The 17871-nt window shown below is 39.4% G+C and overlaps 1 protein-coding gene across 8 annotated transcripts in view; it reads left to right on the forward strand.

Moving 5' to 3' along the window:
• The first annotated feature begins 3397 nt into the window (after positions 1-3397).
• Positions 3398-17871, forward strand: part of ZNF236 (zinc finger protein 236) — a 92538-nt gene continuing 78064 nt past the window's right edge. For 5 of the 8 annotated variants that reach the window (XR_006165779.1, XM_042798056.1, XM_042798057.1 and 2 more), the window contains exons 1-3: positions 3659-3726; positions 15814-15956; positions 17214-17378. Coding sequence is in view for 7 of the 8 variants with exons in the window: in XM_042798056.1 (XP_042653990.1) it covers positions 3666-3726; positions 15814-15956; positions 17214-17378 (369 nt within the window). In the remaining variant the exon portion in view is untranslated. Of the gene's footprint in view, positions 3594-3658; positions 3727-4926; positions 4959-15813; positions 15957-17213; positions 17379-17871 lie in introns of those variants that run through there. The other 3 variants (XM_042798061.1, XM_042798059.1, XM_042798062.1) reach the window with 3 other exon arrangements.

Here is a 17871-nt window from a genome sequence, read left to right on the forward strand (position 1 = left end):
ATGTGCCCTCTTTAAAAAAGGAAAAAAATGTTAAAACATAATCTGACAGATAGAAGCAGTCTGTTCAAATCAACCAAACCCAAACTGAAGTTAAACAGCTGGCATAGGAATTTTAGTCCAAACAGTTCAAGTGTGGCAAAGCCATAAGCAACTGAAAATAGTATCTGACAACAGCAAGGGTTTGACAACTGTAACAGCAAATAGTAGCCTACTTAGTAAATAGCTTTACTGAAGTGATTCACCAGATTTCACTAGTTTGCCTTAAAATTTAGTAGTGCATCTAGTACTACTAGTTAGTAGTAAAACCTAGAATTCAGTTTGTTCCCTGGCCTTACGTTAACCTTACTCTGTCGCTATATTCTTCATCTGTAGATAAAAATCAAGCTTCTAATGTTGCATATTTTAAGGGCTGACACTGTATCTGCTTTTCTTCCTAGAAATTAGTGATACCAGATAAAACTCATGATAGAAAGAGTTATAGGCTAACCATCTAGCACCCTCTGTATTAGGTTACAGATTCCAACTGGGGAACAGACCCATGTTTCCTTTGCATGGACACCAGAGCATGACTAGTGGTCTGCTAGGCTCTCACCTGAGAAGGCGCTGGGCTGCAGTGCTAGGGCACACCCCAAAACCGAGAAGGTTCCTGTGTAGCACCACTAGAATTATGCCAGAGACTTTGGAGAAAGACTGTAATAGGTTATTTTACTATTTACAAAATACAACAAATTTTAAATAATTTGAAATATCAGCATCTCTGCAAATGTAGACAATAGATTCACTAACAAGTACAGCAACAGTTGTAGTTATGCACACAGTGCCTTTCTTCCAGGAGTTGCAAAGTGCAGGTGAAAAATACTATGTCAATCACATAGACAAAGAAGGGAAATTACAGAGAGCTTAAACAGCCTCAATAGATTGAAAATGGCTGTAAAGTTAAAGACAGTATTTTAAGCATACGATTTACCACTGGATTTCCTTATTAATAAAATGTTATTTTCATATACTCTTCATAAACTATTATTTATCTCCCACTACCACAGGCCCTTTGAGGACCTGAAGTCTTATGTACTTTTATGCAGAGCTAGTTTCGTATAGAATGAGTGTGATGCAGAAATGTTAAAAGTCTGATAGGCAACGACAAACATACCACATAAATTTAAAACAGATAATGCACAGATTTTTGCAGTACAGAATTAACCATGACTGTGTACTGCCGCTGGACACTGAAAGACATGCAGGGAACAATAATGTTGAAAAGCTAAAATAGCAATTAAAGTTGGCTTTTGCCTTAGACTTGATAAATGATGTACAATTTCATTACTATCAGTAGAGACAGAAGTTGCCTGCACATACAATCGCACTTACATTCCTGTAAAGTGTACATCAGTTCTTCACAAAACTGAAACAAAACTCAAGATTCAAAGTTCTTATTCCTGAAGCAGAAATCCTCAGCAAAAAATGTAGTGAAAGTGAATCCCGATAACAGTGTTAGAACAAAATCAGGACAAGTAGCTAAATAATGAGCTTCTGCCAAATTTTTCTAGATACTCATTCGGTTGGGGCGGTTGGGTTTTCAGTCCTGTCCCTAGAGTCTAACTGAAAGCACGTGAAGAGCTGGCACCTTGTCTGTCGTAGGTTGTAGTTCACTGCTGAAACGACCGGCAATCTTAATTTTCAGCACAGAACCAGCCTATAACCACCAGAGGCCACTGCTGTTCTTTGCCTTTTCCCCGCCTGCCGCCGGGCTGCAGTGGGTACTCGGCTCGCAGGAGCCCTGGGCAAGGGGCACAGCAGCCTCAGTCCTCCTTTCCGTATTTATGCTCCAGTGATGCACTTCTGCAGAGAAAATTAAACACAGTACACTTTTTACTGGCAGACAGAATAAGAAATTATTTAAATATTGCTTACCCAACCTTAGCCTTCGGGAAGAAATGAAACCTTGCATTCCAAAAACCTGATTTCATTCGTTGGTATGATTGAATTTGGTAGCTAAAGGCAAGTTCTTAGACGTGATTTAATTAGGTATCTGAAAGGCATTTAACTTAGAACTGCCGAAAAAAAATAGTTCCATACATGTGCAAGATAAATGAATTAACAAAGTGATAATTAACATTCAACTATGACAAAACTATTGTTTTCCTACTAGAGCTTATAGGTATCAGTACCCAGCCTGCCCTATTGTTCTGATCAGTGATCTGAAGTGCCTGCTTAATGCTGTTTGCAGAGACTACAGAAAGTGACATTAAAGTAATAAATGAGGACAGGGTCATCCAGCTTGCTTAACTAAGCCTACATCATATTAAATGTGATTTAACACAGGCTACTGAAACGCTGTATGGTTTGAAATAAAGAAACTGCCCAGGTGCTACCCATATGTGATGTGGTGAGGAAAAAAGGGATATCCTGGAAATCAGCGAGAACTTCAGCATTTTAACAGTTGAGCAACCAGGCAGCTGCAACCTGGTTCGGTGGGAAGTGGGTTTTGGATCAAGCTTCGGGTGAAGACTGAGTAGGCACACATAAGCAAATCAACAATAACAACAACAAAAAGGTAGTTTTATCAAGGTAGGCAGAACTCATAGCAATTCTCTTTGTACAGAAATACACCCTTTCTAAAAAAGTATTTAAAAATTAAATGTGTAGAAAGAAAATGTAACTCAGAGAAAGCTTTAGAACAGCTCAGGCTATTGAGATAATGAAAAAAAGATTAATCGAAAGCATTTTGCATTGGAAGGTTTTTATTAATTGAGCAAGGAAGAGGTACAATAATCTCATTTTAGAAGCTGAAATCATATGAATTCAAAGATAATGTGCAGCAGTGTCTTTGGGGGCAACGAAAGCCGTGAAGCACTGGAACAAGCTACCAGTAAAAACATCTCCATCTTTATTGGTATCTTTCCAGAAAGCACACTTTCACTACACACAAGTGACAGACCTAAATATTACGACTTATGATATCCAAACACTATTAAATGATCCCGTGATGGTTTATGACACCAAGATCCCCTCACGCCACGGGGTGACTCAGGCGCCAGGGCTCTGCGAGGTCACCCACCGAGCAGCAGCCAGGCAGCAAGTCTCGCCGGCCCTGCCAGGCATGCCTGCTGGGGGAAATAGCCTTTTCGAGGCCGGGGTGAGCCCCGAGCCCGCGTTATGCACTTCTAGAGCTAAAACCAGGATTCACGGCGGGCGTCGCCGCGGCCTATGCGGGGCCGAGCCGGACGGCCCTCAGGCGGGCGGCTGTGCCAACACCGGACACCTCAGCACCCCCCAGCTCCCACGCATGCGCCACCACACATAGCTATAGCAACCCTTCCCTGCCCAGCCCTTCGCGCATGCGCAACCAGCCCCCCCCCGTCGCGTAGCCCCCTCCCGCTGAGGCTCGCTCACTGCGCCTGCGCCGCCCGGCCTCGCCGTGAGTTCGCCTCCCCGCCCGCTCCGGCAGCGAGTGCGCCTGCGCCAGCCCGCGGCCTGTCCTGCTGCCGCCGCGCCGATCCCTGCCGGCCCGTGTGTAGGGCCGGGTGCGCGCTCTCGTCCCCGCCCCCTCGTCCCCCCTTCACCAACCGCCGCTTCCTCCGCCGTTGCCAAGTGTGTGTGTGTGTGCGCGCTGGGGAAGGGGGGGGGGCGCGGGGGGGGGGGGGGTGGGGAGGGAGGGGGCAGCCATGCCGAGGGGGCGGCCGCCCAAACCCGGCAGGGAGAGTAGCGAGGCCGGCGCCGAGTCAGGTAAACAGCGCGGCTGGGCGAGCGCGGTCCGCGCCCGGGGGCGGCGGCGCGGGCGCCGCGAGGAGGCGAGAAGCCTCCGCGGGCTCCGCATATAGTCCCCGGATATGGGGGAGGAAGGCCGGGTCTATTGTGCGAGTGCCTGGGCGAGAGGGCGGAGGGGAGGGGAGGGAGCCTGGCCCGGCCCTGCGGAATGATACCGCGCGGGCAGCGCCCCGCGGCCCGCACGGCGCGGCGGAGGGGGGGAGCCGGGCCGCCCCTCGCCTTCCCCCCGCGGGGAGCGGCGGCCGGAACGGCCCCACAGCCCGCCGCGGGGAGCCGGAGCGGCCGGCGCCCATTCGTTTGCTGCCCGGCCGCGGGCCGGCGGCGAGGGCTGCCGGCGCGGGAGGGCGCCTCGGCCCAGGCCGGGGCGGCCTCGCCTTCCTCTTCCTCGGGGCGCGCCTCCGGCTGCGGCGCGGGCGGCGGCGCGGGGCGGGCTGGGGCTGCTGAGGGCCGGAGGAGGATCGCGGCGGGCAGCGCGAGGAGGCTCCGCGGTCCTTCCGCCGCTCTTTTCCTTCCCCTTACACTGCCTCCCCTCCCCCCCGGGACAAGTTAATGAGAGCTTCCAATAAAGGATGATAAACGAGTGAAAATTAAGAGTCAACTGTTCCATCTCCCCGATTAAAAGAAGGAGGGCTTTTTTTTTTTTTTTTTTCTTGAGGCTGTAAAACCATCTTTGTAATTGTTTTCTTTGTGAGTATCCGTATAAAAAAGGACTGGCTTTCTTTCCCAGTTGTGTATTAATCTGTCTCACGCTTCAGTTTTTAAATTTCTTCTTGCTTTTAGTGTAGTCGGTGACTAGAGAATATTTCACGGCAGGATTGGTTTGATGGGCTTGGGTTTTTTTGACAGCAATTTGTAGCTAGTGAGTTTTATGGCTCTTTTGTGTAGTTCATTCCTGCTGTTACTAGGGTTCTGTGAGTAGTATCTGAATAAAGCCCACAAACTGCACGAATACTGTGTTTCAGGCAGACCCGAAACCCTCATCAGTGACTTTATCTTTCAGCACAAGCATGTTGCAGTCGATTTTTTTCTTTTTTTCTTTCCAGATCGAAGGGGGAAAGTTTCATGAAACATTAAGATATCATGGTTATTTCAGTAATGAAGTAAACTAATTGCTATTTTCAGTATATATTTAGAATGTCTTTTTCTGAATGCTTGCAGGTGCGCTCTGGCTCTTCAAGAGGAATGTGTAGGTGAGCCTTCTGTAGAATACTTTTTGTAGAATTGAAATGTTCTGGTAGGCAAAAAAAAATTATGCTGTACTGTTACATGGGTGTTGGGAATTTGGATAAAATGCTCTCTCCGTTATAGAATGCCCAATGGGCCACAGGTTCCTACCAGAAGTTTTTATTTTTTTTTGTTGTTGTTTGTTGGAGCTGTTGATCTCAGCTTTTGAACTTTAACAGGTATATAATGAAGGACCCAAAGAGCTTTGCCTGTTAGCGGTTTTGGAAGATGAGGGTTTTTTTAAAGTTTAACTGGAATGTCTACCTAATTTTCTAGTAGTTCTTGCAAGGGTACACATGTATCATACATGTGTAAGCTTCTCTAATAATGGCACAATGTATGAATGAGAAAAAGAACAAGACTGAGACAAGCTGGCCAGAAAAAGTGCCTAGTAGCTGTATCTGTTTTGCTTGTAACTGGATCTTAATCTTAAATCCTTCCTATGGTAAGATGTGTATGGCTGACAGGACTTACTGTGAGTTTGTTCATATTTTGTATTTTTTGTGTATGTAAAAAAATAAATATGCCAATTTTTTAATGCAGTTGTTTCACAGAGGTAGTTTGATTGCAGACGGCAGTTTAGAATTACAGGGTCTGGGGCTACCACAGGGATTCAGAGACTTCGCAGTCTGCAATTGTAAGGACTCTGCCCTGTATAGGCAAATATTGTGGGTTCTGGAGTCTATGGTCCTTGAGATTTCAGCAGGTTGGGAAAACAGCATAGTCAGTGTTGGCAAACATCGAGTTTTGTTCTACACATACATGTGGCTGAAAGAAGGTCATGAATGAAGAAGGTCTGGCTGAGCAGAACAGCCTGAATCTGGGAAATTTATGTTCTCAGGACATTTGACTGTCCTAGTCATGTGCAGGCTGACAGACTTTGAAGGCTGGTTGTGAATTCCATAGGCTCCACTTTCAGCAGGAGGAATTTTGTTTAGAAAATAGCTGTTTACAAAAAGAAATTTAATACCTTTTTCTTAGGATATTGTACATTTTTAGGTGGTGTTCCTTTTTAGTGTGGCCCTCAGAATGCCTGCAACCCTGGTATGCTAATATTTTTCATGGAAGAGAAGTGTTGCTGTCTGTAGTTACACAGTCTGTATGTTTATGGTAATACAGCTTTGGAAGAAAATAAAGGTGAATCAGTAATGTTTTGTTGTGCAGCTTACTTAGACTTCTTTAATCACCATGATTGTCAAATACTGGAACATGTTCTTTGTTCTAGGACAATTAAACATATTGGATAAAAACCTGAACTCTGGAACTTTTTTTGCATTGGTGGTGTTTTCCCAAAACTGTCTTGTGATTTTTTTTTTTTTTTTTTTTTTTTTTGTTTTTTTCATTTTAAACTTAATTGAACTGTTCAAATTGACCTCTAGGCACAAACTGAAACACAGGAGGAAACACTTTTTTACTGTGAGTGAGGGTGATTGAGCACTGGCACTGGTTACACAAGGCAGTTGTGGAGTCTCCTTCCGTAGATATATTAAAAAAACATCTGTATGCAATCCTGGGTAACTGGCTTTAGGTGGCCCTGCTTGAGCAGAGGGGTTGGGTAGGATGATCTCCAGACCTCCCTTCCAACCTTAACCATTCTGTGATTCTTCTCTGAGATGGATAAAGTATAGGATACAGTTCTCAAGAGGCTTAAAAGAGGTAATCTCCTGTGATTTGGGCTTTTGCTGCTCCTTGATTCTTGCCCCTGGCTCCTTAGCAGTGGTTGAATAGCAAATCCTTTTGCAGAGGTGCAGTGGGTCCTTGGCTCTTACCTTTCTGAAAATTTGAGGATGAGACCTTGAGTATTTATAAAGCAAGAAGAATGCATTAGAAAAAATGCTACTCCATGCAGATCTTTTTAAAGAAAGAAAGGGACAAGCAGCCTCTAACACATAAGTGGTGTTAACACGCTAATAACACATTTACACAGGTTCTCGTGACACAGCCTCTAACCTGAGAAGGAAGTTAAAAGAGAATTATTCATGTGTGTAGCCTCAGAGTTTCTACTGTGGCTGCTCTGGTTCGAAGTAACCCATGTTACAGCATTTGAACTGTCAGAGTTTCAGGCCATGTGAATTTTCTGTAGTCTGTTGTGCCTTGTTGCCAACGTTCATTTGAGAACCGCTGGCTGAGGGGGCAGTTCTGTTGACTCTGTTCCCTTGGGAGTCTCTGTAAGACACCAGAAAGCGATCTCCACCTCTGTTATGCAGGCAGCTAAGGTAGCACAAAGAAAACATGCAGGGGAAAAATTATGGTGTTCTATTTTTATTAGTATATGTTTTCTCATGCCCCTTTCTGAATGTATTTATTTCTCTATTTAAGCTTGGATATCTTAGCGATTCTTTCTTGGAATAATCCCTCAAACTGTTACCTTTACTTTTAATTTTACTAACTGACTTTGATTAAAATATTCTTGTTATGCTTTCTTTAAGATATTAGTGTAATAGAAGATGCTTTTTTTAAAGATGTTTGGAGCTTGGGAAAAGTGCCTAAAAATTGAAAACAAAAAGCCTTGAAACACACAAGTTTTTTGAAAGGTGCAATATGATTTTTCTTTGAGAAAAGTTTTTAAAAATATGGTGGGCCTCATAAGGCTGTTATTTTGAAAAATCTTACTTAACTCTGTTTTAATTAGAATTTAGCAATGAAGGGTTGCTATTAAGCTGGAATTGAAAGAGATGCCAGGCTTTTACTGCTCAGTTAGACAGCTAATGAAAAGATAATGTTTGAAGACATATTTGTTATATTTTTATAATATTTGTAATATTTTAGGTGCTTATGGCTATTTTATTAGCAACTATAGTGGACAAGGTTTTTCTGTAGGTAATGTGAAAACTTGACTTTGCCACTGGTTCTTTCTGCTAATCCGTGAGAGTTTTGATTTTGCCCCAATAAATGTGTTGTTGTTGCCATGAATTGATAGTCACTGCTTCACTATTTCTGTTGTTATTTGATGTGTATGAGAAGGATTTTGAGGACTCTGTTATTGTGTTTGCACACTGTTGTCTTTTCTTCCCCTAAATTTTACTTCCCCATAGTGAAGGTTCTTTCTATTTGTACTAGTGCTGCTTGTCACTGAATAGCAGCAACATGAAATGAGCAGTTTTGACTTTCACAATTGCCTGATCATTTTCAAATAGCAGAAGAGGAATTCTTTGAAGAGCAAAGTGAAGTATTTGCATGGTGTACTGAAACAGTTTTTAAGCCTAGAATGTACATCCTATATTGAAACCCAGAGGCTACTGTTACACAAGTTTAAACTGAATTCCTTTGAGTGCAATTAAAAATGAGTATTTTGAGCCTTCAGAAGGCCTGAATTTTAACAGCATTTACATATGAAGAGTGGGAAATATTAAATACACAAAGATTAGAAACACAGAGAAAGCAATGTAGCTTTAAGTCTGCCTCTGCAGAGCTGGCTGTATTTTGTTTGCTGCCTGTCAGTCTGCTAGCATCAGTTAGGGTGTGAGTATGTTGAATTAGGGGAAAGTCAGTACTGAGGCTTTACATTCCAATTTTGTATTCTTGAAGAAAAATATAACTTGAACTCACCTGTTAAGTCTTCCCTAAATTATGTAGATTATTTTAGTTGTGCACTAGGATTTTATGTGGTGGCCTTCAACAAGAGAAGAATAGGTGAGTGATATTGTGCAGGCAAGAATTAATAGATTGTGGTACTCCTTTGGTGGTGTGAGCTAAATCTTTCATATACAATAGGTACAGGTAATTTCTTTTTAAAACATACAGGAGGGACAACTGCTCAAACTTTTGCCTTAGAAAATATAACCTTTAGTCTTTAATAGTGATACTTTTGGTCATCTCAGTGTTCTGAAGTAACAAAATCTAAGTTTATGCATGAGGGGTGTGTTGGCTCTCAATGAGAAGAAGCTAGACTTAGATTACACTGGTGTACTTCAATTCCACATTAGTTCCTCATTATGCTTGAAATATGTCTATGCCTTCTCCCCAGTTATCTAAGCAGTTAAATAACTTGTGTTTACATTCTGGCTGTATGATAACTTCAGCCCTTGTTCTGTCCCTTCTCTATAATAGCTTTCTGCCAGTTGCAGGTCCTCATTATTCTATTCCTTATTGCAGTTGTGCTCATACCTTCATACCTCATTCATTCCGATGCATCAAGTGCTTCCAAATGTAATTAAATTCCTGTTTGAGACCACTCATATCTTTTTATTTTGAAAAAGACTCTTCCTGTAGTTGGTTTGTGTTTGCTCTAAGGGAGAGGGAAGATCATCTAGCAAATAATTTAGTTCATTCTGAAGTTTCTGTTAACAGTGTAGTGGTTGGGCACAAGCAAGGGTCAAGTTTTCAGTCAGGAAACATCCAAAAAGAAACAGCGGAAAAATGCTGGATTGTTATATTTGTATGCAGTTGTCAAAAAAGTGTAACTCCTGGAGTATTTAGCAATAAATATAGTAATATTTACCCGATTGTCAGATGAAGCTATCAGAGTTGGTTAAGGAAATGTTGATTTTCAGTTATCTGTGTAGATTAAGATGATGTGAGTGTCATATCTATATGGTGCGTTGACACTGACCAGCAATAAAACACCCTCCAGCCGCTCTCTGTCTTCCTCCTGCCGTAGGGTAGGAGAGAGAAGTGGAATAGCAAAAGTAAGAAAAAACTTGTGGCTTGAAATTAAGACAGTTTAATAAATGAAGGAAAAAAGTAAAAAAAAAAAGAAAACCCAACCAACCAAAACCCCCAACTAAGTGGTGCAAAGACAGATATTCAGCACCTCTCCCAAACAGGCTGATGTTCAGTCAGTCTCTGAGCAAGGACTATGTTGGAAGGACTACTCCCGAGTTTGTATTGCTGAGCTCCATGTTGTGTGGCATGGAGTAGCCCTTTGGTTAATTTGTGTCAGCTATCCCCCCAGCCCCTCTCCCACCCTCAGCCTACTCGCTGTGGGGGCAGAGCGAGAAACAGAGGAGGCCTTCACACTGCAGAAGCGTTGTGCAGCAATAGCTAAACCATTGGTGTGTTATCAGCATTGTTTTAGTCACAGATTTAAAACACAGCACCGTACAGGCTGCTGTGAAGAAAGTTAACTCCATCCTGGCCAGACCCAGAACAATCTATTTAGCATCTAACCAGGTACAGTGGAACTATTAATTCTGTGTCCTGCTGGGCTTCTCTGCTGCTGTGCAACATCTGGAGTCCTCTGTGGTCCTGAACGGGGTGCAGCTGCTTTGTGTTGGGAAATGCTGAGCAGTTGGCACCTGGATGTCCATCCCAGCATTAAGTGTCTGGACTTGTGACTACTTTAAATTCCAGACGGAGTATTGACCATAATGTAGTAAAACTACCTCGTCTTATATGAGCAAATATTGATTGATTTCTGGATTTTGGTCTGAGAGTTGATTCTTTCCCCTGCTCCCCCCATTAGAAGTCATGAAGAATGACTGTTGTTTTTGTTTGAGTACGGAGCTCAGTTTAAACTAACCTGATTCTTTTATGGTAGCGGAACTAAAGCAAATGTTTTAATGATTTATTATCATTTGTGTTCTGTGACCTCAAGCGTAGTGTGAGGAAACATCAACATTGTCATCCCTGTTTTGTTCTCTTGTCCTACCACTTTCTCTCCACTCATAAATTAGTAAATAGGTTTTGATAGGGTCAGACCCCTTTGTCCCTAGATTTGCCAGCTGCCATTTAACTTCATTTGACAAGTTTTCATCCATGAATTCTGCAAGCTTGAGTGTGGTATTTGCAATGTCCTCTCCGTCGGATGTGAGGAGGCTATTAGAGATCTAATAAGGCTGTGCTGCATTTACAGCTGAGCGAGTCCATCTGCGCCTCGCAGGGAGGACGGCAGGCGGCCATGAGGCACGGTGCTGCTTACATAAGGAAGGAAGGAATGGTTGGGGCTGCTCTAATTTTGTCTTCCTCCTTCCACATTGAGTTGTCGTCAGTGCCTTATGGGAGAGAGCACCTGCTTGCTGACTCAACTCCTGAGGTCAAGTTTTCATGAAGGCTGTATCACAGAAATCTGTAGCTAAGATGACCCGAAGCTTGATTGCGGCTCTGCTGTGACAATTAATTTGAAAAGAACTTAAAGGTTGTAACATTAAGAGTGTTTAAATAAGTCCATCGTTAAGCTGGAAGTTTATTATCATTGATAGGTACTTTGCAAATCTGTTTCTGGTATTTTTGGGCACTTTGGACAAACTGTAAGAATACAGACAAAGTGTATGTTTGACAGTGCATAATGACCTAAGTGCTCCCTGTTTAGTTTAATTGTATTGATACTTGACTGTCTCTCTCAGGCTGTGATGGAGCATGGTTGATTTATGTTGCAACAAGACAAACATGCAAATTGAAGTTTGGAAAAAAAAAAAAAAAAAAAAAAAGACCGTGAGCCTTTGAACTGTTTCCATGCAGTTAATATTAATAAATGGCAGTGTTTTAAACTTCGCAGCTGTTCAGTGAGGTTTATTATTTGTTGTAGTGTGCAGACTTGAAAGAACCTCTTATTTTTCAGAGGATTTGTTGCTCTGGTATTAATTTTGTGTTTTCTCTGTATGTGTGTTTATGAATGCAGCTTCTTTCTAGTAAGAGCATGCCAGTTTTTCATGTGATTTTCTTGATGTGATATTTTAAAATCAGTTAATGTCTTTAACTGAAAACTCAAACTTTTAATTCTGTATTTTTGACTTGAGTGGCATTCTGTTCATTAACAGGCAGCAGACTCATGTTTCCATTTGGACAGAGTGTATATGACAATAAACAGATTGCTTAATTTGTATACCCAGTATTTATAATTTTCTGAGAGCAGAGACACCATATTAGCTATTTATGATAGGGTTGCTAATCTGATAAATGATGAATTGTGAGCATCAAATGCTATGTCATGTATGTCAGTATTTTTATTTGATTTCCCAATTGGTATGCAAGGAATTTTTAGAATTGTATTTTATGTATTTATTTTTAAATTAACAAACTTCTCAGTGCTCTTAAAAGTACAGGATCCATACCCCACTGCCACCTTCTTGAATTGACATAATCTACGTGGTTTTGGGTATTCAAAAATACTGGTCTTTAAGATAGGTTCGGTATTTTGGAGTGTTTGGCTTGTTTCATGATCCAAGCTGATGTGTCTAAAAGCATTTTTTCTCTGATATAAGGAAAGATGATTACACTATAGGGTTTTACTGCTGATTTCCCTGAAATATGGTAATGTAGGTTATTACTTTGATTTGTTATGATACAGAGGTATCGGGGTAAATAATGTCTTTATCTGGCTATTAATTCTTCTAACAAAAAACTTTGCCAAACTTACTTCATTTTTACATTGAAATGAAGACAGACCGAAGTCATATTTTATGAGTCTGTGACACCTGCCTGAAAAGTTGAAATATAGCTCACTTGCTTGTTACTTTCTAAATTGATAATATCTTTTCTGGGTTTCTCTTTTCTCAGTTCTAAACACAACATAACAGTTTTGTCCTTGCTGTTAGCCAATAGCTTGATTTTTCAGTAGGGATATTATTCTGAATACTCGTTACTACTGGAAAAGTAAAATAAAGTCACTTCCTGTATCTTCAATAAAAGGGAGCTGTGCAGTTCTCAGAATCACTCAGTATTTGGCTGGTGATAGAGGACCAAATTGTATTTTAGTGATAATTTAATTGAAAAAAAATTATCATAGTCTCATCTTTCCCTTAAGCTCGTTCAGACATAGTGTTAATGAATAAATTACTTTGTGTTTTAATTTTAATCTGTGTTAGACCTCAGTCCTGCCCTTTGAGTGAAACAGCTGAACTTTCAGAGTTCTTTTAAATCCAGACTGGGCTGTTTTTATTTTCATACCGGCTGTAAATACTTAGAGCAGTCTTCAGCCTGATCTTCCAATAGTTGAGCCTTTGAAGATTTCTGGAATCTAACCTAAATTGATTTGCTGTGCCTTATCCTTAAGGGCCTTTAGATGCATTTCTGCTGTGAGAGTCCTTTGCCAAGCAGCCTTCTTCAAGCTGGACTGTACAGTGTAGGATTTGGCTTTGCAAAGAGTTACAAAGGTTTTCTTTGACAGATCTGTGCTTAAGATGTTGCTTGTGTCTAACAAATTTTCTAAATGTGTGCTCGTTGTGGTCTGAGGGCCTTAGGTGGAAAGGCTTGCAAGTAGCTCAGGGTTTATAATCACCAATGAACTAGTCTTGAGAAAAACTCCTCATGCTTTGGTACAGGGTGTGATGTGCTCAACTGCTCATTTGCCAGTTTAGGCTGTTTCTCTGTTCTTTCCCATGAAATAGTTTTAAGATTACGCTTTTGTTACTCCTTTCTATTTATTTTAGTGGTGATCATTTCCTTCTTTTTAAAGAAAAGCTGAAGTATCTTATAATATATCTCTGTATCAGGTGGTAAGATTTCATACACTTTGTAGTTATCAAATTTTGTTGAAACATCACAAGGATATTTAAGTTTTCATTAACATATTAAATATAACAATAGCAAAAAAAATTTAAACTCCTTTTTGAATTTCAGAAGAAATACCGGGTAGATTAATAATTATTGTGGTTGATACAGATATGATACACATTTTAATAAAAATGATATGTAGAAATGTTACTGAGCTAAAAAGTAAGTAATTTGATAATATTATTCAGAGACCAGTGAGCATGTTGCTTTTTCTGTGTTTCAAATTGTAGACAAGTTAGCACCTTTGATTATTTGAAAGTTACACTTTAGCTACTTCAATTACTTAGGCATTGTTTTTGTATGTTGTCTGGTGTCTTTGATCTTGAAAGTGAATGTTTAAAGATAATAATCTCTTTGGTTTATGGAGAAAGGTTTCAAGGCCTTTCTAAAGTCATGGATTGGATCATTTTTCATTTGTCAATTTAAAGTGAGAGGTCAGGCCTTCATGAGGTTGAACAATTACTCCTTTTTCTAGGGGAAAGGAAAGCTTCTTGCATTAAATTTTCATACAGTCCAAGTATAGGGTAGATTTTTCTTTCACCTCTCTTTTTCTTGTCATGCCAATAGTTACAGGAACTGATTTTGTGCCCTTTATTCCACTCAGGTATGTTTATCACAAGGATACTTAAAAGACAGTGTCTTGTAGTTAAAGCTGTGCTTTTCAGCTTTTGAAGAATTGTGACCATTCCAGGGATGGAAAGGATACCTGTTACTGATATGGTTTGCATATACTATGAATTTACAGTTGAGAGTTCTTTAAAGCATGCAGTAGGTTTAAGTTTACACATGTTAAAGTTTCGTGATACTTAAAGTATTTTTCTCTAACAGAAAAATGCATAACTAAACTTTGCAAAGCAAAAGTTAATTGGGCAACTTAATCCAGAAATGGAAAGTCCCTAGGATATTGTTTTTAGTTGAGATTTCTTGCAAAAAATATCTTGTGCTGAAATGTTTTCTGGAGCTTTCTCAACTAAAGCATTTTAAGTTTGAGAATTTTATCAGGAAAAATGGTGGTCAGGCTGTAAGGTACTGATTTATTTGGTTTTGTTTTGTTTTGTTTTGTTTTTCTTTTTCCCCTGTAAATTGTGTATTGAATGAGACAGGACTTTGAGTTAGATGAAGTACTGAGCAGAAATACTTAATGAATTCAATCTTTGGTTCCCTCTGAGGAAATGTAAACAGGATGTTGTAAACTTCTAGCTATGTTGTTATTTTCTGTGCCTAGTTCTTACATACATGGTGAGACATACGGACTTTCTTAAAGGAGAACATCAGGCCTTGTGTGTCTAGTTAATAAAATCAACATTCCCACTATTTTGCATCCTGTTGCATTCTGTTATTGATACACTTTGAGTTGTGGCAGTGTTTGAAACTGAATTCTATGGGTTTTTTTCCCCTCTTTAGTGTCTTTATTCTGCAGCACGACTCCATTGATTTTTATTTTTGTTTTATGAATACTACTGTGAATGATCTTAGATATCTTAACCCCTCCTGCCAATTACTTTTTTTTTTTTTTAAGGATAAATTCCTTAGTAATACAGTATCTTCTCAAGTGTAAAATGTGTTTAATTTAGTCGGACAAATATTTAAGATAATAAGGAAAATATTAATAGGACTGAGTTCAGCCATTTGGGCAAGAGGATATAGAAGCTTGCAACTTTTATACCAAAAGTTGTGTAACTGTGGGAATTCAAACCAAGAAAACTGTATGGCTTAGACTGGGTCTATCAAAAAAAAACAAAAACTTTTTCTCCACTGATTGCATGTGTACAGCTTGACTTGCAGTTTATTGCATCTGTCAGCTATTTGAAACATTGATGTGGGTTTTATGGCTGTAAAGGTAACTAATAAAGGTTTTGCATTGCCAGAAGTAGAAGAAATAAATGATGCCTAAATTTTTCTTAAAGAAAACAAAAAGAAAATAGAAAGGAGCAGGGGAGGACAGAAAACCTGTGTAGTCAGAACTGCTGAGTATGTCATATTAAAAAGTTTTTTTAGAAACATGTGATATAATATTATTAAAAGCAATCCCAGACAGTGTCTTGCTCATACCTGCTGTATTTGGTAGCATTTTATTTTGTTGCAAACTTGATGGGTGATTATGAACTGCATAAGGGATTTATTTCAAGTTACTAGGAAAAGCTGATTTTTTGTCTCCTTTAGGACTGGCAGTTAGAGGGATGGGTATATTCCTTTGTTCCTGTGTTAAGGGAAGCAGTAATATTTATGCCTGAGATACTCAAGATTCAGTGAAGTTAAAGTCTTGTATAAGTCAAAATCTTAGAGGCATTTGAATAGTTTCTGCTTCAAAGAATTCTGTTTTTTTACAGTAAATTACAAGTACAGTAGATGTGACTTCATACAAATGTTTTGATGCTTGTTTTGTAGATGATGTTCTGACACGGAGTACAGAGAACAGTAATTTTCCCTACCAAGTACCTAACTTCCCTAAGTGTGAGATCTGTTTGCTGTCTTTTCCAAAAGAGACCCAGTTCCAGCGCCATATGAGGGATCATGAGCAAAATGACAAGGTATGAATTTTAGGAAATAAAACATTTTAAAAATACCAGTGTATATTGATATTTTCATATACTGACAAGTAAAGCTAACATAAGAAATAATTTTCAGGGGTTTTTAATCATATCACTAATAATTACTGCTGGGGGACCTCAGAGTTTTATGAAGTTTCTCTTTCATGTTTCTTCACGTTTTCTTTGAGACAGGACCTTAATTTGCCATTTAGTTGGATTGTTGCTTCCAGTTCACTAAGTTTTAATATTGGCCATTTTCTTTGATTTGTAAAATATTCAAGTAGATTATAAAATGTGTGAGTTTCTTTTAATTGAGTTTGCAGAATCATTCTACACATTAGCAATAAGAAGAAAATATTGCTTGTATTGATTAGTTGGACCCCGCTAGGCTTTTATAGCTGTTTTCAGTAATGTCAAGCAACCTACTTAGTATGTATGTATTAGTCATCACTTTAGCTGCTTACAAATCAAATTTGGGAAAGTATGAGGCAAATATAAATATGTGATTAAGACTGGACTGACTTTTAAAATGAAGCATTTGCCACAGGTTTTATCTATAATCTGAAGCATTTCACTTCTGTTCATTGCTTTCTTTTTCACAAAGCTGAAACCATTTTACATGTGATAGAAACATAATTTTATTACTGTTTGAGGTAGCTGTAGATACGGATTAGTTTTGGAAAAATGTAGGACAATGAGATGGTAATTCGTGTATACAGAGAACTACTTACATAAACTTCAGCATTGTAAAGTTGATTTATAAATAAAAACATACTATTGCACACTTCTGTAAAGTGAAGGTGCTCTTAAAGAATGAAAACAATTGTGCAGATACCAACTGAAGATCAGTCGTTCCTAGCATAAACTAAGTTCTTTGTCAGTTTGAGTATTAATTTTGCTTTAAGGAGAGTTCACAATCTCAGTTAAAGTAGGAAAACTAATTTCTGTCTCTTGCTCATTCTTCTCTTCCCGCTAACTTCATTCAGTCTCAATTTTGAGTCTCTACTGTCTTTAGTTCCCTTGCCTTCTTTCCCGATATGCTCTTGAAATGCTGTATTTGCATTTTCAGTAGTGAGATGCAAAGAAGGGAAAATAGTTCAGACTGGTATTAATTATTATCATATGTAGGTACTTGAATTGCCTTTTTTTTTTATTTAAAACATGTTGATTTTTATGGTTATATATGTGTCACCTAGGGTATATGTAACTTAGGGGAAGACTGAATTTTGTCTTTATTTTTGTGCTTTTAACAAACAGCCTCACCGATGTGACCAGTGTCCAATGTCATTTAATGTTGAATTCAACTTGACGCTTCATAAATGTACTCACAATGGTGAAGATCCTACGTGTCCTGTGTGCAACAAGAAATTCTCCAGAGTAGCCAGTCTGAAAGCTCATATAATGCTACATGAGAAAGAAGAGGTAATTCATTAAACCTCATAATTTAAATTTTGAAAAGATATGTCATAAAGGTTGTATTTAATCCCTTACCTATATGCTTTGTATTGGAGGACTGAATAAATGGTCTCATTCAGAAGAAATATAAAACTTTTAGTGGGGAGTCTGTTTTAATAATAGTAGCAGAAATGAATACACTGGATATAAGCAAGTGTTCCCATCCTGTCTTCACTAACTGATTAGTTATTTACAAATACTTTTATTTTGAAGCAATTTCTGTGATTTCATGTACATTGATAAGACCACATGTAATAGTCTGAGTGATCATTTTTGATGGCAGATGTCATGGTGAGGCTCTCTCACCATCTATTTCTTGTATCATGAAGCTGTTTCCTTATCTAGGACTCCCACCACTTTTTTTGAGTGGTTCCTTTCTCAAGAGGACTTCTTGTTCCTTTTCCTCTCACAATTTCATTTTCTATTTTTATAAGGCATTGGTTAAATTCTTAGCAAACAG

This window comes from Tyto alba, unplaced genomic scaffold, assembly GCF_018691265.1.
Source record: "Tyto alba isolate M040663 unplaced genomic scaffold, T.alba_DEE_v4.0 Super-Scaffold_27, whole genome shotgun sequence".
Lineage (NCBI taxonomy): Eukaryota > Metazoa > Chordata > Aves > Strigiformes > Tytonidae > Tyto > Tyto alba.